This window comes from Glycine max, chromosome 5, assembly GCF_000004515.6.
Source record: "Glycine max cultivar Williams 82 chromosome 5, Glycine_max_v4.0, whole genome shotgun sequence".
NCBI lineage: Eukaryota > Viridiplantae > Streptophyta > Magnoliopsida > Fabales > Fabaceae > Glycine > Glycine max.
The window spans coordinates 27,719,507-27,742,398 of NC_038241.2; the positions used below are offsets into that span (position 1 = coordinate 27,719,507).

At 34.0% G+C, this 22,892-nt stretch overlaps 2 protein-coding genes across 2 annotated transcripts; both read left to right on the forward strand.

Annotated features, from left to right (window-relative positions):
- The first annotated feature begins 7,410 nt into the window (after window positions 1-7,410).
- LOC100819140 (ribonuclease III domain-containing protein RNC1, chloroplastic) lies at window positions 7,411-11,529 on the forward strand. Its single transcript, XM_003524636.3, has 5 exons — window positions 7,411-8,236; window positions 9,457-9,658; window positions 9,893-10,093; window positions 10,734-10,820; window positions 10,968-11,529. The coding sequence occupies exons 1-5, from the start codon at window positions 7,437-7,439 to the stop codon at window positions 11,283-11,285; spliced, it is 1,608 nt and encodes a 535-aa protein (XP_003524684.2). The 5' UTR covers window positions 7,411-7,436; the 3' UTR covers window positions 11,286-11,529.
- Window positions 11,530-13,295: 1,766 nt separating this feature from the next.
- Window positions 13,296-22,300, forward strand: LOC100819679 (casein kinase II subunit alpha-2). Its single transcript, XM_003524637.5, has 10 exons — window positions 13,296-14,043; window positions 14,571-14,700; window positions 17,484-17,678; window positions 17,907-18,064; window positions 20,589-20,679; window positions 20,817-20,882; window positions 21,142-21,224; window positions 21,657-21,720; window positions 21,833-21,901; window positions 22,024-22,300. The coding sequence occupies exons 1-10, from the start codon at window positions 13,724-13,726 to the stop codon at window positions 22,081-22,083; spliced, it is 1,236 nt and encodes a 411-aa protein (XP_003524685.1). The 5' UTR covers window positions 13,296-13,723; the 3' UTR covers window positions 22,084-22,300.
- Window positions 22,301-22,892: the final 592 nt, after the last annotated feature.

Sequence of the window (22,892 nt, forward strand, 5' to 3'; positions counted from 1 at the left end):
AGAAATCAGACATGCACTGGAATATTGTTGGGGCTTTAAGATGTGTTGATTAATAATTAAAGTTCTATGCTTATATGTATGCTGGGAAAATATTTTGTTAGAAAAGGTGAAGTCTAATTATTGTAGTGATTTTTACTTCTTCAAAGAGATCAGTCTTCACCTTTATTAATTCATGATATCTTTGTACTACTGTTGTAGATAAAAAAAAATTTAAAAAAATGTTGTGACCAAAAACAGAAAAAATTATTGCCTAAAAAGAGTAAATTAAAACAAATTGTGCTACACGGAAATGCAAAAGTAAACATACTTGTTGATCCAAAATTATCAAAACGGCCAAAGGAGAAAATGGTTGAAGTTGAACAACCACGATTAATATTAATCACATCCTAGGCCAATTTCTTTTTATCTGACGTTGATTTTAATTTGACAATGCGGATTCTCCTTTACACTACTATTGAATTACTTTTTTCTGCTCTATGTTTGGTTAAGAAGAAATAACATGAAAGGAGAGGAGAGATGAGAAAAGAAATTACATACTTTGTATTTTTTTACCTATATGCTCACTAAGTCACCCATATACAGGGTTGACCCAAGGAGATAAGGCTACTAATAAGAAATTATTTACTAGTAATAATTTTTTATAAAACAAAAACATTACCTGTTACCAAAAAGACTTAACATCTAACTAAAGTAAAATATATATATATATATATATATATATATATATATATATATATTTTGTTTGTTTCAAGTCTCACTATTCGGCTGGCATTGCCCAGGGAAGTTACAATTTTTTAGTTCAGTCATTTTGTCAGTCATAATTATTATCTCTACTCATGATCATTATGGTTATTATCCTTGTTATTATAAATATTACTTTTATCATTATCGTTATTATTTTCATTGTGACCAACCTCATGTTCCTATTTCTCATTGTAAATATTAGTGTTATTAAATCCGGTTCGGACCAGGAACCGAACGCAAAGCCGGGTAGGTTGAGCTTTTCGATCGGTTATGTTTTCCGCTCGGTGACACGTCACCGAACCGGCCAAAAATCGGATTAAACCGGTAAATTTCGCTCGACTTGGACCGGTCCAAAATCACCTAAAAAGTTTTCAGGCTAAATCGTGTTCACTATTTTGCATTCCAATAAAGTCATACCTGCAACTCTGCAACAGCAGTGAGCAGTCAAGTCACACACTCACACCTGCAGATTGCATTTTCTCTCACATATTTTTCTTAATTAAATTAAAAAAACACACATATAGGGTTCCAATCCAACCCCTAGCATTCTCTCCGAGAAGTGGGCTTTGAGCTTACCATTGTGTCATGCTACATGTTGTGATATATAATAAATACACACATAATATATATATATATATATATATATATATATATATATATATATATAAAAAGTAATTTACGTATATATACATATAAATTTATAAATGTATGTATATTGATATTAACTATTACAATTTATACCCGTCTTGTCAGGTATATTATATATTTCAGTTTTTATTTTTTTAGTTTATCACGACAATAATTTTAAATTTGAAGTATGAATTAATTACATTTTGATAATTATATTATATTTTTTATTGTTTTATTATTTATCAGGTTAATTGATTCAATAAGTGACCAGTTAAATCATTAATTCATTAACCCAATATCTGGATTGGATTGATGATCAAATTAATTTTTATAATACTAATAACTATCATTATCATTATTATCATTATCATTTTTGATCTCACTTTATAGTTACTTGTAGATGAATATATTTTAGCCCAATTTAAGTTAACTCACCCTCAACAACTCATAATTGGAGGTGTAAAAATAAAAGACTAAATCACTTATTTGGTCATTTATTTTTTTTCCAGTTTAATTCTTTTTTTTTAATTCAATTTGATATTTTATTTTATTTTTTTGGTTCAATTTAGTTTCTATCTCTTAAAAAGGTTTATTTGGTCCATTATCTTTTTTTTTTTCATTTTGATCTTTTATCTTATTTTTTTTTCAATTTAATCTTTCAATCTATTTACGATTGACTTTGTTAATTAATTAAAAATAAATTTTTTTAGTTTAATTTTCTCCCCTTCCCTACCAATTCATTTTTAACAAAAAATAATTCATTCTTAAATAATAAACGACATTAATCTTAAATGGATTAAATGATTAAATTGAACCAGAAAAATAAAATAAAATACCAAAATAAAGTTTTTAAAAGACAAAGAATTAAATTGAATCAAAAAATAAGATAAATGATTAAATTAAACTTTTTAAAAGATAAAAATTCAAACTGAATGAAAAAACAAGATAAAAAACCCAAATAAATAATTTGGTCAAAATAAAATTAGTAACATAATTTAAAACTATAATTTTACACTCTAATTCTTTATCCAACTCAACCATAAAAACCATAATTCTTAACCAATTTCAATTCTATCAACCAATAATGTACATCATTTGTAATTAAGAAAATTCTATTCTGTATTAATAACTTGTTAAAATACATCTCTTTTACATTTATATTAATTTATTGACTATGTAATCTGTAGATTAACTAAATCTATGAAAGAACTTATCATAATTTGGGAAGACCAGCAATCTCCTCTATCACCTCCATTTACATCTATAAGAAATATCCTTCCATTGACACCTGGGTATTGTTATAAAAGCAGTAGCAGGATATGGAAGATTCCAATATAATGAAAGGCTAGCTCATGTACCAATCAAAGGCATTTTCTATCATCTTGCTCCCTCATCGTGTATAATAAGCCAATAACTGTCCCTTTTAGAATGCAGACTCATCATCAGACAGAAAGATCATTCATATAAATCCATTTCAGTACCAAATGAGTTCTTTATGGATCTTTTCCTTGGATTGGCTATCCAAATAATGAAACACATAAATCTTATGGCCACCCGTCAAATTAGAGGATACCCTACAACACCACACCATTGCTATTATTTTGGTTTCAAATCGATCTATCCACTGCTTCTTATACTTCTCGTTAACCACTAAGCAACGAATGTAAATAAAAAGCATAAACGACCCAAGTGCATGCCTTAAAGTAACTGGCCATGCTTGTCGGATTGCTTACATGTGGTGTGTGAGATCCAAATTAATAGTCTCAGTAATTTACACAATCAGATATCAATATGATATAATAAACGATCATAAACAATTACTGCAGCAATATCCGTGTCCGTCGAACAATTATATTGTTGGCCCTAATCTTATGCCAGAAAATCTCTTCTTTCTGATATTACCTAATTTACAATTTTTTCACTTCACATCTAATTTATTGCAAGTGTATTTTTAACTATTTTTGTCTTCGTAATTTTAAACGCATTGAATAAATTTTTAAGTTATTTGATATAGTACGCTGAACAAAAAATTATCCTTTCAAAACGATGAAATATTTCCTTGGTTAAACGATGAAATCTTTATACGTGATTCTTAATTTTATTTCAGTTTCAACCTAAAAAATATATTATTTCAGTTTCTAAATAAAAAAATATAATTCGGTCTTACACTTACACATTAAAGAACTACTACTCATCTTAGGTATATGACTAACAGAATAATGAGAATATATTGTAATTATAAATTTATTTGAAATCGTTAATTTTCATGTAAGAATTAATAAAAGGAGTATCATGATAAGGAAAAAAAAATTAAAAGTTTAATTTAACAGAGTTACATGGAATTATTCTCAATTTGGTGTTCTATGGATCGTTCATAATTGAGTAAAATTACTTACAGAAATCCAAATCACATGCAAATGAAAGGATATTGATCATCAACATAAATATTACTAGCTAGCATTTTTCCTCGGGCTTCATTGAAATTATATTTTTTACAATGATAAATATGGTGTTATAGAATATTTTTTTTTAATGTATTATATTTATTTATATTATAAAGCAAATATTGATCTACAAAATACAAACGTTATTTTTTCAATATTGATCTACAAAGCCAAAGCCATTGGCTTATATCAATGGTCAATGAGCATCAACCTTGGTGCTCTGAGTTGGAAATGCAACCACGACCATGAAAAACATTACTGTAAGTCAACACCTCATTCCACATAAAGTCATAAAGTCCTACCTAGTGGCAATTGTAACGAGGCTTTTAAGGCCTGCACCCTTTTTTGCTTCATGTACCCCAAATATTATAATATCCCCAAAGTGCCCTTCTGTTATAAAAACTTTTTTCTTTCTCCTATTTTTGCTTATTCTTCACACCTCTTGTGCCTAGCCCTCCTTTGTTCTTTTTCAACTTTGATCTATCTTGGTTGTTCAACCTCCATTAGTCTCCATTCTTGTTTGTTCAACCTTCAATTTTGATTTTGCGTAGGTGTCATATGATCATTCTGGATTAGGTGATCCATTTGTTAAAAAAATTATGAATTCCATAATAACCATTTTAGAGGACTATTTTTTGGCTTTTGGAAAAAAAATCCATAACAATGTCTAATGCATTCCAAAAATAACGAATCTGGAATATACAACAACAAAATCCACCCTTATGAAACAATCTATCTCAGAATTATGAAAACATAATTCCAAATTAAGTAATCCAGAGCACAAGTTGTTTCCAGATTACCTAATCCAAAATTTTGTTTTCATAATCAAGATGCATCTTGTACGAATTGCATCTTGTACGAAATTCAAATTACCTAATCCAGAATCCTTTTACTAATCTGAATTTCTGAGTTTGATGCCATCAAATTTGAACCAGAAATTGCACTAGTTGAATCTATTTGTGCTTTAAGTACTTTAATTGCCATATACCTGATTTAAGTGATTAAGGCAAATATGTGAAGACCCACCCTCAAATCTCAAGATGAAATCCATCATACTAACACCACAATTGCTTCAAAGTGATGTTCAAAAATACTCGACCCACCATTTTCTTTTCATTATCAAATTTTCCTATACACCACATGTATGTTGGGTCATTGCTTCCTGTAGCTACGGTGTCGAAGCTGTAACAAGGAACGTGGGTGGCACCACCGCTCAAAGGGAAGTAGGAAAGTAGGGAGGGTGTGCTAGGGCTAAGACAAAAAAAGGTATTTTTGTCCCTTTAATTTCCTATGGGGGTGCAGGAAGGAAAAAGAAGGTGCAGAAAGTAAAAGTTGTATTTTATTTTCCTAAAAGCTCATAGTCCACACAACTTAACCCAATAGAAGCCCAATATGTTAACACACCTGAACCAGACTAAGCACCAACTTGAAGGGAGTGTCATTCATGTTTCTTCCAAGTCATCATCATCTCAATCGTATGGTCACCTTCATGCTTTGTTTAATCACGAGAGAGAAAAAGAATAGATGAAAATAGAAGAAAAAAATAAAATATGATGTTGGATTATTTGGTTTAAGAGAAATAAGTGAGAAAAAATGAAAAAAATGATAAAGTTATAAAAATATTGATATACCTTTTATCAATATATGTGTTTTTTTACCAAATGTGAGTCAGTTGTATTGGTCAAAAAAGACAAAAGATGGGTACAAACATAAATGTACACTCCTCACCTTTACCAAGACAAAAAAATTCAAGTATGGGAGCCAGCTTCACCAAATTAAATCCCTCACAAATCAACTCCACCAAACCAAAAAAAAAAAAAAAAACTCATCGTCATCCATGGCCCTTCTCTCGTCACTGACAAACACAATGTCAAAGTGTATGTAGAAGCAAGTAAGAGGATTACATGCAATACGTCAATGACATCAACTAACCCAACCTCACTTAACCCATATCACTTAACGCTTATACATAATTATAAATAAGAGTCTTGATATTTGGACTTCCCATTATTTTAAACACCTCATTTTTTTTTTCTTTTTCTATCACATCATATTATTTATTAAACATATATTTTTCTATCTTTTTTCCTCTCTCTCTCTCTCTCTCTTTGCGACAACTAGCATTTGGGGTGCTTAAACATATTTTTCCAAATAATAAAAATCTTCATTGTTTAAGTATAAAGCATTTTCCCTCAAGTCCTATTGGCATCATTAGGATCTTCGTATTTGAGATATTGTCTGCTTAGACATTTAGTGGATTGTCACCATTTTATCCTTAGTAAAATGTGTCTTTATGGGTTGAGAGAAGAGAATGTTTATAAAGTTATACACAACCTTATGTCTCGATTCCTAAGTGATGTAAGACTTTGTGGCTACCGAAACAAGTTGAGTAAGATCATTGTGGTTGATAAAACTCTCCCTTTGACTATTTAACACAATTGTGTACTCAAGATTTGAATTTGAGACGATTGAGAGAACAACCTTACACCAATTGATGTTTTGATTGAGTGGTAATTGAAAAATGTTATCTTATTCAATTCGATGAATTTATTGAGGTTTGACAGAATTATGCTTGACTTCTTCCTTAACTATAATTTCTTATTTGTGAAAAATAATATAGTTCTTTTTTTTACGATAGATAAGAATGCTTTTGTAATTCCTTAACATTATAATTATATTTAAACAAGTGAAGATTAATTTGTTACATTTTAAAAATTTTGTTTAAATCACGTATCTCCCATGACATAGGATAATTACATTCCTAATTGAACAACGTGAGATTATTATGAATGACAATCTAGATAAGTTATGCTAGATGAATCCCTTCTAGTTAATAGGAATATTCATTATATTACTTTCTTTCAGGTAAGTAATGTTGAATATAAATCGACTCATTCAAATATGTTTTTCAAATAAAGTTCAAAATTGACAAATGTAAAACCAAGTGTATACTAGGTTGAGGTGTTAAAACGGGCTTGTCTAGCCTACCATAACTCACCTTATAAGCAAGGTAATCCAACTTGTCTCACTTTTTGTTGAGTCATGAAAATGTTGGTCCGAGCCACTACGGGTTGATGGGTTAAATGTATTCCTCACCAATTCATCTAAAATTAAAAAAATATTCAATAGAAAATTAACTTTTTTTAGAAAAATAAATTTAAACATTTAGCAAAACTTTGAATAATCAAGGATAGCATTTTTTTAAAACTTCATGAGTTTAAAAATAGAAAATATTAGTTAAATTAAATCTTTCAGTGTTCATACATCACACCTACAACAAGATATATCAACAAGCTAAAAAATATATTGGCATCGAATGGAAGCCAAATATCTATAATAATCATATGACTGTAAATTTATATTAAAAAAAACTTAAAAAATAAAAAAAATATTTCATTTTTATTATTTTATTTTTCCAAGTCTTGTAATCTACACCCTTTTTCGAGGTAATGGGTAATTGAGAGATTAGAAAGGGAGTACGGGGGTGTACTTAGGAAAACAGGAGTGCAAATAACAAGATCCTGATGGGCCCGGATTGACCCGCAGGTTTTTCCAGAGTACTAGTATATTGTGACACGTCGTCTCTAATCATCTCAAAACCCTGCAAGTAACAACACCATGGTATCGAATCCCAAGTCTCACTTCCACTCTAATGTTCATACCTCACCAATGGAACTCTCTTCTTCCTTCACACACTCCCACAACTTGTTCTCTTTCTCATCATCCCTCACTCCCACTCTTCGACGTCAAACCCTCCGCGTCTCCGCAGTAACCATAGACCCACCGCAAGAGCTTCCCAAGAACAGCCCCCAGCGTCTCCTTAAGGAGCTCGCCGAGCGCAAGCGCCCCTCCCCGCGAACCCCACGCGCTCCCCCGCGAAGATTCATCCTCACGCGCCCGCTAGACGACAAAAGAGTCGCGGACAGGTTCCTCAACAGCCCCCAGCTGGCGCTCAACACGTTTCCCTTGCTAAGCTCCTGCCTCCCCTTCTCCCCTCTGGATCACCTGGACAAGTCATGGATGGAGAATCACTTGATGGAAGCCAAGCAGGCGCTGGGGTACCCTCTGGAGCCCTCCCTCACCCTCGGGGACGATAGCGGCCCCGCCATGGAGCTGGACACGCTGCTCTACTTGGCGTTTCAGCATGAATCGTGTGAGCGGAGCCGGGCGCGGCACGTGCGCTTCGGCCACTCCAGGCTGTTTTTTCTTGGCCAGTATGTGCTGGAGCTGGCTTTGGCGGAGTATTTTTTGCAGAGGTATCCGAGGGAGTCGCCGGCGCCGATGAGGGAGCGGGTGTTCGAGTTGATTGGGAAGAGGAGCCTGCCCAGGTGGATTAAGGGTGCTGCTTTGCACAATTTGGTTTTCCCCTATGATGATATGGACAAGTTGGTTAGAAAGGAAAGGGAGGCTACTGTAAAGTAAGAACCTCTTTTATTTTTTTTTTTTGTTGTTGTTTTTTGTTATTTCCATACTATGAATGTGCTTCCATTTTAGGAGGATAGTGACGCTATTTAATTTTGCTCACTGTCTCTTAAAGTTATGAAATTATATCAATTAGAGTGTTGGATACCCATCGTTTTAGTTGCTAAGTTGATATATTTTTACTGTAGTTTAGGGACTAATTGGAAGGATTTTTCAATACAATGAAATGCGGGGGATAGTGATGCTTGTGAACTTTGATTACTGTCATGAGCCTTTTCTTTAAAGTTGCTTCATGTTTTGAAACTATGTTAGGAATTGTAGTTCATATATCTGCTTTACAATACGATATGCTCACTTTTAAGGAATAAAAATATTTTAGAAAATGTAAACATGCCTTCATTCCTGGGGTATAGGTCTTTTCTTGGTATGAGTTTACATGTATCCTCTATGAGAGATAAACCATGTTCGAGCCAGTAGAACTACTATTATGGGTGACAGAGTTATCTCCTCTCTCAGTATTTAATGCAACTGTATGACTAGGCTTGAACTTGAAAGTATTCTAGGGGGAGGTCTGCTGTGATGTATTTATGTTAGCACATGGATATGGGGTTCGTTTGGTTGGAGTCACCTGACCGGCCAAACTGAATTGATTAATTGGATTAACACATTGTGTTTTTAGTTGCTTTTAAGTTCCTAACCCCCTCTTCTCATATGGTATAATGTTATTCTTTTAAACAATAATAGGGTAGGGGATTTGGTTTTGAAAATTTTGGTGGTGTTATTTTTTATTCAAACTGAATACCTGCCTGGCAAATTTGGACATAGATGCTTGTACGTTGAGGCATGCTCTCTGGCTCAACATTGTGTTTCTCCTTATTCCTAATCCTCCATAATGTGTGCCATTTGTTTGTGATATTAAGATGTGTAAATATTTTTTAGATCAATGAGTTTTGCTTTTGATGCTAGGTTCCTTTGGAGACTAAGCTGTTAAGATTCATGAATAATAATAATAATAATAATAACATGAGTGGCTTACTGTCAAAGGGAACTCTAGGAAAGAAAAGAGAAAGAATTGCTCATTGTCCTCTCATGATGATATATTTTTTGTTGTTTTAATCCATTTACTGTAGAACGACCTTAATCAATGAAGTGTGTCCCTGCCAATAACCTATTTCTTAAATTATTGTTTTCTTTATTTGCTATATTATGTTGGCAGGTCTGTATTTTGGGCCTTGTTTGGGGCAATCTATCTTTGTTTTGGTATGCCAGAAGTGTATCGTGTTCTTTTTGAAGTCTTTGGAATGGATCCAGATGCTGAGGATTGCCAGCCCAAATTGCGTAGGCAACTTGAAGATATAGATCATGTATCTGCCGAGTTTGAAGGCAAGATAAGCTGGCAAGATATGGTTGTGTATAAGGCAAGATCCTCATGTATTCTGTCATTGTAATATTTGTTTCAAAAAACATAGCTCTTAATGAAAGGAACTAAATATTGTGGACTATGGTTGTCAAACCTAATCTTCCTTCACTATAAATTCAAAATTGTTTTTCTGCTTATTGCGAGTTGTGCATGCAAAACTCCTGTTGTACAATATAATTTGCATGTGTTATTATTTGAAGAACAGCGATGATGTTTACTGCTCTGCATTCAGCCTCCTGCAGATGCCTTGTTTGCACATCCACGGCTGTTCAGAGCTTGTGTTCCTCCAGGCATGCATCGGTTTAGAGGAAATTTATGGGATTATGATTGCAGACCCCAGATTATGCGAGTCCTTGGATATCCATTAAAAATGACAGATAGAATTCCCGAAATTACTAAAGCCAGGAACATAGAGCTTGATCTTGGGTTGCAGGTACCTCTATTATTTCCTCTCATTCTGCTTTTCATTTTTCCTTATCAGGCTATCACATTGACTTGATGTCCGAGGGTTATGGAATAGGGATATCTTTGATGCAACTCTGAACAAATAAATAACCATGCATACTTCTATTGTTCCCATCCTTGGGTTCAATATTCATATTAAAATGGCCATGAAAGTTGTTTAATGACAATTAATGTTGTCAGAAGAGGGGTTTTTATTTAACCTGTTGTGATACTTGCCTGTGATTCAGTGGAAATGGGGAAAGTAAATACAAAAAGTATTCTGAGGTATTGCTACAACACAATTGATAATGAATTATTCCTGATAAATGGATCACTTCGGTTTGTTTGTTGGCTGTTTTAGGTATTTTTTTATGGCTCTACTGTACTTGGGTTGTCTATGCACAGTTTACCTCATTAAATCAAAGATCATCTTAAAACCATCCAAATATTTATCATGTTAATACTTAATAGTTTAATTAAAAAATGTTCAATGCATTTTACAACTTTCTTAAATCTCCCTAGAACCTTCCTTGGAAAACATGAAGTCAGTAGATCAGCTTGGATGTTCCCTAGCTCCTGTTCTGTTCTGTTCTGAGTTTGATGCTATCGAATTTCTTGTTGATTTTCAGCTATGTTTCTTGCATCCGTCAAAGTACAAATTTGATCATCCTCGATTTTGCTATGAGAGATTAGAATACCTTGGCCAAAAGATACAGGTACTATTCTTTCTATTCATTGTACTAATATTTGATTACCTTTATGGAATGAAACTCTTGTTTAATTCAGAAATATATCATATAAAAGTTTTCTCATGTCTTCTACGCAGCATACTGTATAATTTTTCATTTTTGAAATTTTTACAGGATTTGGTAATGGCTGAAAGATTGTTGATGAAACATTTAGATGCTCCAGGGCTATGGTTACAAAATAGGCACCGCAGGTTTCTTATGAACAAGTATTGTGGAAGATATTTGAGGGCCAAAAATCTCCACCATTTTATTATATATAACGAAAAGGTTCAAGATGCATATCAGCGCGCCTATAGACTGAAATACCCAGTCACTACATCTGTTCAACAGGCCCTTCACGGACTTTCATATGCTGTTTATGGGAAACGTGATGTCAGACGTCTGATGTTTGAGGTCTTTGACTTTGAGCAAACCCAGCCTGAAGCAATGTAAATATGAAGAGACAATACAATAGTGACAAGGATACAAGAACTTTCCTTTTCCTCATATCCTTCGACCACCTTTCCCTTCTTCACATATCTCTTTCTTTCCATTTTAACCCTCTTGATCTAGGTTTTTACATATGATGATCTGATCCACCTTTTTTAATTGGTTTGCAAATTCTTTTGAAGTTGCTGTTGTATATATATTCATTGTATTCTATTAATTTTGAGGTCATGAGCCCTAGATTCCTAAAGTTGCATGGAGATGAGGATGTATTATGCGGATGTGTCTGGCTATATGTTGTTTTCCAATCACCAATAGCCAAGGAGTTTAATTGGTCAAGTAGGTGATTTTAGAATGATTATTGCCTAATACTTGCCTCATATAACAAAATTATGAGATGAAAATAAAATCAAAGTATTTGTTGTGCCTCTCCTAATCACTATAAACTAGTACCCCCCCCCCCCCAAAAGAAAAAAATTACTCTTGAAGTCTATAATGTTGAGAATCATTTTCGTTGTCTTTTATAGTTCACCTTTATACTTTTCATAGTGATCATCATGCTACAATTGCATCTTATAGTTTGAGAAACAGTGGTCATCTTCAAAATTTCCAGTTTGGTTGATGAAATTCTGCAGGTAAGCTTTGGTTGATTGAAAAGCTTGCCCTTTTTTTAATAATGAATTCTGGTCCACATACATACGGTTGTACTTGTACATGTATGGGTCCATTGACACCAGGATTTCCATTAGCTGATTACTGCTTTCCAATGTTTCTGCTTATTGTCATTTTTATAATATAATATTTGTATCGTTACAACCCCTAACTTGCACCAAAAGAATGTCGTGGTGCGTGGGAGAGGTTAAATGACCGGCAGAACTGGCTGCAACCAGGCTGGAACATAGTGAATGCTATTCATTGATTAGAAAATGCTTATTAAGTCCAAAAATAATTGACTTTCCAGTTCTCGTGTATTATCCTAGTCATGTTTTAGAATGCTTAAAATCCTAATCTGGCATGCAGACTAGAGACAGATCCATCTAGCTCAGTCTTACGTCTCTAAATAAGTATCATGCTTAGTTAAGTTACTAAAATGTTTATTCATACCAAGTCTTTTAACTTCATAATTATTGTAGGAAAATCTTAAATCCTAGATTACTATTAAGATTGATTTTCTTTTTTTTTTTTATTGTAGATTTATCAAGATATTTATAAATACATGGCGATTTGAGTGTGAGTGTTGATATTTCTGTGGTATTGTTTTAAAGGATGCAGGGTCCATTGCAGGCTTGGTTTGAAACGTAGGAACTTGTCCATTCTACCCTAAATGGACAGTTTGTAGGATATATTCAAAAAGGGGCAGCAACTTGTTACACGAGAACTTACTTTTAAGAGATGGTTTTCAATTCGTATTGCGCACTTGCTAGTTGCTACCATGCGCTCACATGAAAAGATCTATAATAGCATGTGTGAAATGAAGCTACTATAATTTTTTTGGTGCATAGCAGATATTTTATCGCTATATATTTTTAACTTGTTGATACAAAAGTCAACGTGTCATGGATAAAATTGACTTTTTAACTTTGGCTTGAAAATTGTCACAAGAACTTCTTTGTCTAACTTAGATGGTTAAATAAGATAATTCAGTTATTATAAATTTTCTTAAGTGTCTTTGATTCCTATCAATAAATAAAAAAAAATAGTAAGTTCATTTTTAAGTTTTTTAAAGTCAAGACAAAGAATAATTTGTTTAAACTAAAAGAGAAATTCTAATAATTTATTATTTTTAACGCACTTTTTTATCAACTAAAAATTATCTCATTTTATATTTAATAAATGAGTGTAATAATGTGTGAGGATTTAATGACTACGTAAATTTTTTTATTCTGTCAATATATAATTAATTTTCTCTTAATAAATCTCACTTAGATCATCGTACTAGAAAGAGTGTACTGGAAGCCTCTAAAATAAATTAATCAACATATTACATTTAAAAATGTTCTGCTGTACTGCTGCAGAACTCAACGTTTGTTTTTTATTCAAAATTAACATGATCGATCATATAAATATTTTTAGACATTGATATGGTTGTAAAATATTTAAGTCATGTTACACGTTGTATTCTGGATTTCTGATTGAATTGATACACTGCTCTAAGGAAACATTAGTGTCAGTTTGGCTCAAGCATCGTACACCTATTGGTTATTGGTAAATGGAGTAAAATAATTTACACCCAAAACAGCATAAACGGAGACCCGAGTACGCAGCTTTATTGCGTTTTGTTTTTTTGCAAAAGCGTAGATAGAAGCAAGAGAAGAAGATGATGCTGACGTGGCCAGCTTGCGCCGTTGAGGAAGAAAATAAGTGATCCTAAACCCGGAGGAAGGAGTATTATTCGTTTGACTTCACATATAAAAAAAATAAATAAGAGAATGTAAAAAAGTAGTATGTGTAAGTGTAAATATTATCGCTATACGCGCATTAAATATGCGCAGGAAGCACCACCAGCACTACTTCTCCGCTTCTTGCTAGTGTGCACCCTTGTTGCCTTGCGTGCGCCGGTTGCGCAGCCCCCTATCGTGCGCATCCCCCCCAATCACCTCACCGAAACTACTAACACCGTCATCACAATCGTTCACCAGCGCCACAGAACCCAGATCTCGGGTTCCACTCGCCCAGCCATGTCCAAGGCGCGTGTCTACACCGATGTCAACGTTCTCCGCCCCAAAGAGTACTGGGATTACGAGTCTCTCACCGTTCAATGGGGGTAATAATCTTCCCAACCCTGATATATTTTGTGGATTTCTCGTCTTAATTTGTTTCCGGAGCTTTCTGTTATGTTATGCTTCGATTTAGACACGATTAACAATGAATAGAGTAGAGATTCCGCCTTTTAGGTTAAGAACTGCTGAGTATGTGCTAGTTTCTTAGGTGTTTTTTTTTTTTTTTTTTGTTATTTTACGCGTTCTTGATTTTGAATACCTAGAGGTTCAACGATTTTATGTCACATTCCACTCAAATTATGCCGAACGATGCTGTTTATGTTATCATTATATCCTTTTGTTTGGATCTCTTGTCCTTGATATGTTTCATCTCTGCGATATTCTCAGATAAGCTGATTGAATATGAAGAAATCTCCTTGTGATTTGAAATTGGTTGATGCAATTGTTTTCTGGATTCTATTGTTAAAAATACTTATAAACATTGATGTGTCTCAGGACTGATTCTTGTGAGGATTTAGAATTTTTCATTCCAATTATGTTATTTATGAAATTTCTGTGTGCTCTTTTTCAGTGATCAAGATGATTATGAGGTTGTGCGCAAAGTGGGAAGGGGAAAGTACAGTGAGGTTTTTGAAGGCATAAATGTTAATAGCAATGAGCGTTGTATAATCAAGATTCTTAAGCCTGTCAAGAAAAAGAAGGTGACATTTTGTTTTTGCATTGTTGTTCTTTTCGACCTTTGGGACCTGGAGGCTGAATAAAGCCAGGCAGGGAAGGTTCTTTAGAACTGTTCTCTTAAAATTTGCATCATGGACAGTAATTTACATTACACTCAAATTTCTCACACACTCCTCACTATTTTCTTGTGAACTATTGAATAACAGATGGACCATTCTGGCACAATCTCCCTAACACAGTTGTGCAATAATTATTTTGAAAACAGAATAAAATAAATAAATAAACTTAAAATTCATCATAAGACATATTATAATCATTTTATTAACATAAATATATTGAAGAATTTTATCAGGCATAAAAACTTCTATCAATAAATAGGAGTTCACAGAAAAAAAATATATGGACATATAACATGATTAGTAAGAATGATTTCATAATTCATGATATAATTTTATTACATAGCTCTGGTATTATCATATTAGACTATACTTGATGAAAAAAATCTTTGAAAGTTATACTTTGAAATAAGACGATGGGCCTCAAAGTTCAAACTAGATGACTTTTTGTTGAAGAAAGATGTGTAGTGTAGTTTTGTTTCCCCTTAAAATATTGGAGGTAAGCTTGAAACATATGTATAAACTTCTCTTTTTGAAACAATAACAACAGCAAAGCCCTATCTTGCTAGGTGAGGTTGGCTACATGGATAACATGACACTATTTGACTCAGTTAAAAACCAATGTTTTAGCAATGTTATTTACCATGAGGTCCTTCTTGACCACTTTCTCCAATGTTCTTCTTGGCCTCCCTCTCCGCTTCACTTGACTAAAACCCATACTATTTATTGTTCTCACTAGTGTGTCTCAGGGTCTTCTTTGTACATGTCTAAATCACCTAATCGATTTTCTGTTATCTTTTTGTCGATTGGTTGTACACCAATCTCTCCGCATATACAATCATTTCTTATTTTGTATTTTTGGCCACACATTCATCTTAACTTTCTCATTTATGCTATTTCAACCTTTTTCTCTTGCTATCTCTTTAAATTCACTACCATAGAGTGTGGTAACAAATAATCCCTGATGCCTTTCTCCATTTTAGCCATCCCGCATTTATCCTATGTGTGGCATCCTCATTAATTTCCACTTCATTTTGTAGTATTGATCCCGGATATTTAAACTTGAAAAAATGTGGTATGACATTTTTTCCCATTTTTACTTCCATTCCATGTCACATTCTTCTTGTCTCTTGCTAAAATTACATTGCATATACTTTGCTCTACTCCTACTTAAGTAGAAACCCTTTGTTTCCCAAGTCTGTCTCCAAAGTTCAAGTTGCAAGTTAACTACTTTCCTTGGCTCCTCAATCAAAATTATATCATTTGCTAAAAACATACAATAAGGGATACACTTTTGTATGTCTTCAGTAAGCATATCTAATTAGACTAAACAAGGACTTAAGGTTTTGGGGGGGTCTACACTGAGAGAAGGACATAGTGTAGTTGTTGGTGCACTGCAGCAACCTGATTCTGCAAAATCTATTTTGGAAATTGGAATTGGTAGCCAAACCTTAATTCTAACCAGCGATGTGAATCATTTAGGGCATTAACAAATGCAACTTTGGTTCCAATCAGTGTTGTCAAATGGCGGCCATGGCGGAAAGGCGTGGCGGATTTTTGAAAAAATGCCACCGAATAGCGGTGGCATGGCGGGTTGCGAATGGCGGCGCCATGGCGGTCATGACGGTTATGGCGGCATGGCGGAAAATAGCGGATTTTTAGGTTTTATTTTCGCGGTAGGAGTTGGGTTGACCCGACCCAACCCTACCCGCTATTTTGTTCAAAAGCGCAGCCCTACCACGATGGACAGCACAGAACGCAGCCCCTCCCACGCGACCCAGCCACGACCCCGCACCCAGCCGCAACCCCGCAGCGACGACCCCGTGTTCCCCCCGCACGACCCAGCAACGACAACTCGACGAGCACCAGCGCACCATGCACACGGCGAACGGCGACGGCGACGGCGACGGCAACGGTGCTACAGTCTGCAAAGGACAGCAACGTGGTCCTGTTTTTGTTTTCCTTTTTTTGCTGTTGTTGTTCTGTTTTTTTTTCTTTCTATTTGACACCCCCTTTTTTTCTGTTCAGCCCTTTTTTTATGATATTTTTCTGTTTGACACCCCTTTTATTTTTTGTTCTGCTTTTTTTTTTTCTATTCAGCCCTTTTTTATGATATTTTTCTGTTTTACACCCCTTTTTCTGTTTTTATGCTTTTATCCTTTTGTTATTTTGAACTCTTGAATGAGTTTATTTGGTGTTGGTATTTGGTTATTATGAGAACTCATGAAACTTTTTTAGTTTATTTGAATGCGATCCATTGTTTTTTTTTATTTTTTATTTATATTTATTTTTTATCTATTGTTTTGTTAATATTTATATGTATATATAATTATATATATATATATATATATATATTTTTTTTTTTTGTCCGCCATGACGTCCGCCATTTTCCGCTACACCATCCGCCATATTTTTATGGTGGATTTTTGGCTTTCCGCCATGAACCGCCATCCGCCATTAACAACACTGGTTCCAATTTTTTTAGTAGGAACTACAAAGAGCTCCTCATATTTTTGGACTTTGTGATATATCTTTTAGTTTTTAGAAAAACTCTTGCAATTAGACTAAGTGGTTGAAGTCTTGTGTTAATTTGATTTTGTTTTTGGTTATATGGTGTTTCTTGTACTACTGCATTCAGTTCTTGTGAGATTTTTGTCTTACCTTCTGAGATCTTCAACATCATTTTGCAGATTAAAAGAGAGATAAAAATACTTCAGAACCTTTGTGGTGGCCCAAATATTGTCAAGCTTCTTGATATTGTCAGAGATCAGCACTCTAAAACTCCTAGCTTAATATTTGAGTATGTCAACAGTACAGATTTTAAAGTTTTGTATCCAACCTTGACTGATTATGACATACGCTATTACATATATGAGCTTCTTAAGGTAACGTGATCCTTCAATCTCTCATGGTATACCTTGACTGGTGCTCTGTGTCCTCTCCATAATGTATATATTGGAGTATCTTTGTCTTGGACAAGGCTTATATCAATTTTGCATCTGGTTCATGTGTATAGACATTTGCTTATGCATCATGGAAATTACTTTACATTTGCACAAATATGTGTCAAGGACCCTTTCTTGTTACTTGAATGCTTTAGTTTTGAATTGCAGGCCATAGATTACTGCCATTCTCAAGGCATAATGCATAGAGATGTCAAGCCTCATAATGTTATGATAGATCATGAATTACGGAAACTCCGCTTGATAGATTGGGGTCTTGCTGAATTTTATCATCCTGGAAAGGAATACAATGTTCGTGTGGCTTCAAGGTAATGTTCTGGACTCTGGCATATTATTGACCATGATCGCAACTCTTTCTAAAGTAAAATACTAAAATCAAAGGAAGATGTATACAATGGATGAGCCTGAGTATATTAGTATGTAGCATAAATCAAAATCAGTTAGGCATCCTTAGCTCGTTTAAGCATTAATTTTTCAATACAAATGGATTATTGGAATTGTTGCTTCCCAAGTAGTGGTATATCCACTAACATCATTCTGAAAATGTGGGAACTTGAGAAAACAGTGCATCAATAATACAAAATCTAGCCCTACTATAATTTTTTTTAACAGAAATACAGGTCTAGAAGTGATTTCTTTCTTGGTCTACTCTATTGCTACTAAACATAGTGACTCTTAGAACTTGCACAAAGTATATTGTAAATTACTTCAACCAGTTTATGCGAGATAAATATTAAATATTACATAAATTCCATTATTAGTTAACCTAGTGTTCAAATAAATCACCCTATTTAATTATATAAAGATTCTCAATTCCTTGTTTGGGGCAATTTTTAGTTTTGAAATTTTTACAAACAAACCAGTTCTTAGCTTTATGATTTTAGTTTCAATTTTTTGTGTTTTTGTTTTGAAATTTTAATACCAAATTTCAAATCCAAACTATAAAATCAGTCCTTATTTATTTGGTGGTGATGATGGGGTGATGGTTGGGGTAGGGGATGATGGAGGTGCTAGCCTATGGTGGTGGTCATAGTGATAGCGACAATGATGGTAGTGGAAACCAATGGTGGTTGTGGCAGCAGCAGCAGTGCGGATGATACTGGTAGTGGTGGCGGCCGGCAATGGTGGTTAACTAGTAATGGTGGCAGCCGGCAATGGTGGTTAACTAGTGATGGCAGCAGAAATGTAATGGTTAGTGGTGTTATGTTCGTGGTGATATAAGGTTGGGGGAAGGAACTATGGTGGTAACAACCAACAGTGAGGTGATGGTTGGTGTTGGTTGCAGTGGCAACAATAGTTTATCAGTGGTGGTTGCAACAATGATGATGGTATTAGCTCAGGTGGAGGAGCGATGCCACCACCAATGGTGGGGGAGGCAATGATGATGGTGGTAGCAACTAATGGTGGTGGTGATTATGGAGGCAGCAGTCAGTGGTAGTGGTGGTGACAGTGGCATGATTTATTGGCAATGTTTGCAGTATCAACAGTAGTGGTGGTAGGTGGGTGAACAATGAAGGTGGCAAAGGAAATCAATTGTGATGGTTGTGGTAGTGACAGTGGCAGCAGCAATGAGAGTTGCAATGGTGGTGGCTTTGGCGGCAATTGCATCAGAAACAGTGGAGGTTGGACTAGTGGTGGTGATGGTGGGTAATGGCAGTGGTAGTGACGTTAGTATATGGGTTTTTTCGAAGGGATTGGGGGATTGAATGAGTTGTTTTTATGACAGGACCAAAAATCAAAATAACTTTTTGGTTTTAAAAAATGAGTTACAAGTGTTTTATAATTCAGTAAAATATTACTTCAGCTCCATTTTAGCTAAGCATATTTTATTTTTAAATTTGCGTTTAAAACCCAGAAACTAAAACCATGTAACCACCCTTATGCTTTTTGTCTATAGTTTCTTGTAAGAGACTCTCCTTAAATGTTTGCCAATGCATTATATTTTCAGCTACATTTTTTGTTTAATCTTTAAAGAGGCATTCTATAAACAACTATTAGACTATTCTTTCAGAAGCTTATAATACACTACTCTCTTCCCAATCATGCATTATAGAATGAGTACTTGTAAAGGATTATTGTGCAAGAGTGTTATCAAAAGCCACAGGTGAAATAGTTCAGGCATATTTTTAATTGACACTGAAGCAGTTTGACCTTAATGATGCAGATCTGATGTAGCAAGCTAGCAGGCTAATATGCAACATGCCAAAGTGAACATACTTTTAAGATTTGTTAAATAAGCGCAATTTCCTCATTTAATCACAGTTCCTGCTAAGCAATTTAAAGGGATTTTGAGTGTATTAGGCATAGCTGAAGATATTAAAAACATAACAATGAGTCATTTGTTGCCATGTATGAGAACTGTTAGGTAAAAGGGATAAGGAAGAACAAATGGGGTTCGAAGAATTCTTTGCTGGGGCACCATGAACTGAGGTTTTAATTCTTGTTTGGTGGTATTCTCATTTTTCCCAACTACCCCTCCACCCCCCCTCTTTTCTGTTTTTCCAGCTGAAAATACCCAAGTTCATTTCTGTAGTCATGCAAATTTCTGTCAACTCATATTAGTAGCATATTTTAGGTCCCTAATCTTCCACTTGGTTTATACTATATAATCATATAGAAATTCTCAGCTTCCTTCTAGGCCAGCATTAATTTACTGTTGTAATTCTCCTTTTAATTTGCTTATATTTGTTAGTTAGAGATAAACTTGACAAAGGAAAAATGATCATATAAATTTTCCTAGACTTCTACGATATTGCTATGTGAGGGTGAGTTTTGGAAGTTTTTGAATGACACTGCCAAAAACATGTCATGTGCTATGCTTTTATTTCTCAGATACTTTAAGGGCCCTGAACTTCTAGTTGATTTACAAGACTATGACTACTCATTAGACATGTGGAGTCTTGGCTGCATGTTTGCTGGAATGGTGAGAATTATAGCTATAGGCTACAACTTACTGGTTATATGTGACATGCTCTTGGCATTATTTGATATGAAGTCTAATTTTGAATCTACATGTACAAAATCGTGTAATTCTGGGTTTGATCATCTTACTTCATGTAGATATTTCGCAAGGAACCTTTCTTTTATGGTCACGACAACCATGACCAGCTTGTCAAAATAGCTAAGGTAACATTTATGGAGGTTCAGCAGTGTCTAAAATTGCAAAATTATCTTGTTGATGCTGTGCAAGTTAATGCCTTGTTTTAGTTTCTGACTATAATATTTTATCTTTTATTATACGGGATAATTAAGTATGCCTAAATTATTTCCTGTTGTTTTGCATTCTAAAAGATTGAATTCTAGACCACTTGCCCCTTCCTAGATACTTTTCTTTCCAGATCTGGGGATTTCATTGTCTTTTTTTTTTTTTTATGTTAATCCGCAGGTGCTTGGGACTGATGAACTGAACGCATATCTGAATAAGTATCATCTGGAGCTTGATCCTCAACTTGATGCACTGGTTGGGAGGTATCATCTTCTATTGGATTATTTGCATATTTCATAGCAAGTTTGATTTAGTGAATCCACAACTTTCTGTAACTATCTTCCATGGCAATTTAGTACCTCATCTCACTCTCTGCTCTCTTAGTCTATGCGTGGTTTCCTGTTTGTGGAGCTCCAAACTCGGTTTGGAGAGTAAACTTATTTTGGTGACATGTTTGGTTACTTCCAAAAGTACGTATGCACATGAAAATTTTGTCTGGAAACTCAATTTTGTAGAGGCAAGACTTGGGTTGCTTTTGTAAACTCAGTTTACGAGAAACTTAAGTTTCCAGACTTTAATCCAAACATGAACTTAGAATTCTACTGCTTTTATTTTGTCCTTGTCTCTTTCTCTTCATGATAGTATTACTATATTTACACTTTTTTTTTATGTTAACACTATTACCTTTTTTCCAGGCACAGTCGCAAGCCTTGGTCTAAATTTATCAATGCAGATAATCAACATCTTGTGTCTCCTGAGGTAATTTAATCCATGTTCCAACATGTCATTCGGACCTAACCAATTAGTTTATACTGTAATTTATCAATTCTTTGTTATTGGTTTTAATTATTTCAATATATCGGACATGCAGGCAATTGATTTTCTTGATAAACTCCTTCGATACGATCACCAGGACAGGTTAACAGCAAGAGAAGCAATGGTAATAATAAAGAGCTCATTAATTTAGCATAACATGGTTATTTTGTTGTGTATTGCTTAATTTGCACAATATTTTATGATCTTTTGATTTAACATTTTTTTTTATTTGATGTATTCCCGCAGGCACATCCATATTTCTCTCAAGTAAGGGCAGCTGAAAGTAGCAGAATGAGGACACAGTAACTTAAAACATTTTTGGATCCATAAACCTGAGTTCACATATGTGGGATTGTTTTATAATACCCTAAAATGTGGCATGGTTGCCTTCTGTTAAAATTATAGTTTGTTAGTTTTGTTGTGGAATGTAACAATATCATATCTTGTTCCAGCTGAATAATTTGTTAGCCTGTTGTTGAAAATTCAAATTTTATATTAAAAAGGTTGTGATTATAAACTGTAATAGCTTTAAGCATGTGTAGTTTTTTTTTTTTTTGAGAGAGAGAATGTTTAGTTTTTCTTAATGCTCTGTAAAAAGTTTTTTTTTTAACTTTAATAAAGTTTCTGATAAAAAAACTCTTCTAAATACGAAATAAACTAATTTAAATACACAATGAGAATTTCCCTCTACACCGCTATTTTCAAGAATACATCAGTGCCCTGATTCATCCTTTCCATAAAGATTTAGAACATGTTTTGATGAAAGTTCATAAATTTTAGTTTGAATTTCATTTCAGTTTGCAAAAGCATTTTTTTTATTTCTATTTTAAATTGAGTTTTAAGACAAAATTAAGGTAAAACTTAATTTATAATTAAACTTGGAATTTTTTCAGTTTTATTTTTGAAAGGACGTTGAGAACTTTTCATCTGAAAACCAAACATGTTTTTATCCTTTGCTAAACTCATTTGCTGTATATGATGATTTTGGGAAAACTGTGCCTTAATCGGGGATTAGATCATTATAGGAATGAAGGGTCAAATACATGTTTGCCATCTTCAGCTTCACCTGATCAGGCATAACTGCCAAACATAAGTGTGCAATGCATCGTCAGAGG

Coding starts and splice junctions, on each gene's coding strand:
- LOC100819140 (XM_003524636.3), top strand. CDS start 7,437: ATGGTATCGAATCCCAAGTCTCACTTCCACTCTAATGTTCATACCTCA. Junction 8,237..9,456: donor GAAAGGGAGGCTACTGTAAA/GTAAGAACCTCT, acceptor TTATGTTGGCAG/GTCTGTATTTTGGGCCTTGT. Junction 10,094..10,733: donor AGCTTGATCTTGGGTTGCAG/GTACCTCTATTA, acceptor GTTGATTTTCAG/CTATGTTTCTTGCATCCGTC.
- LOC100819679 (XM_003524637.5), top strand. CDS start 13,724: ATGTGTAAGTGTAAATATTATCGCTATACGCGCATTAAATATGCGCAG. Junction 14,701..17,483: donor AGCCTGTCAAGAAAAAGAAG/GTGACATTTTGT, acceptor ATCATTTTGCAG/ATTAAAAGAGAGATAAAAAT. Junction 17,679..17,906: donor ACATATATGAGCTTCTTAAG/GTAACGTGATCC, acceptor TTTGAATTGCAG/GCCATAGATTACTGCCATTC.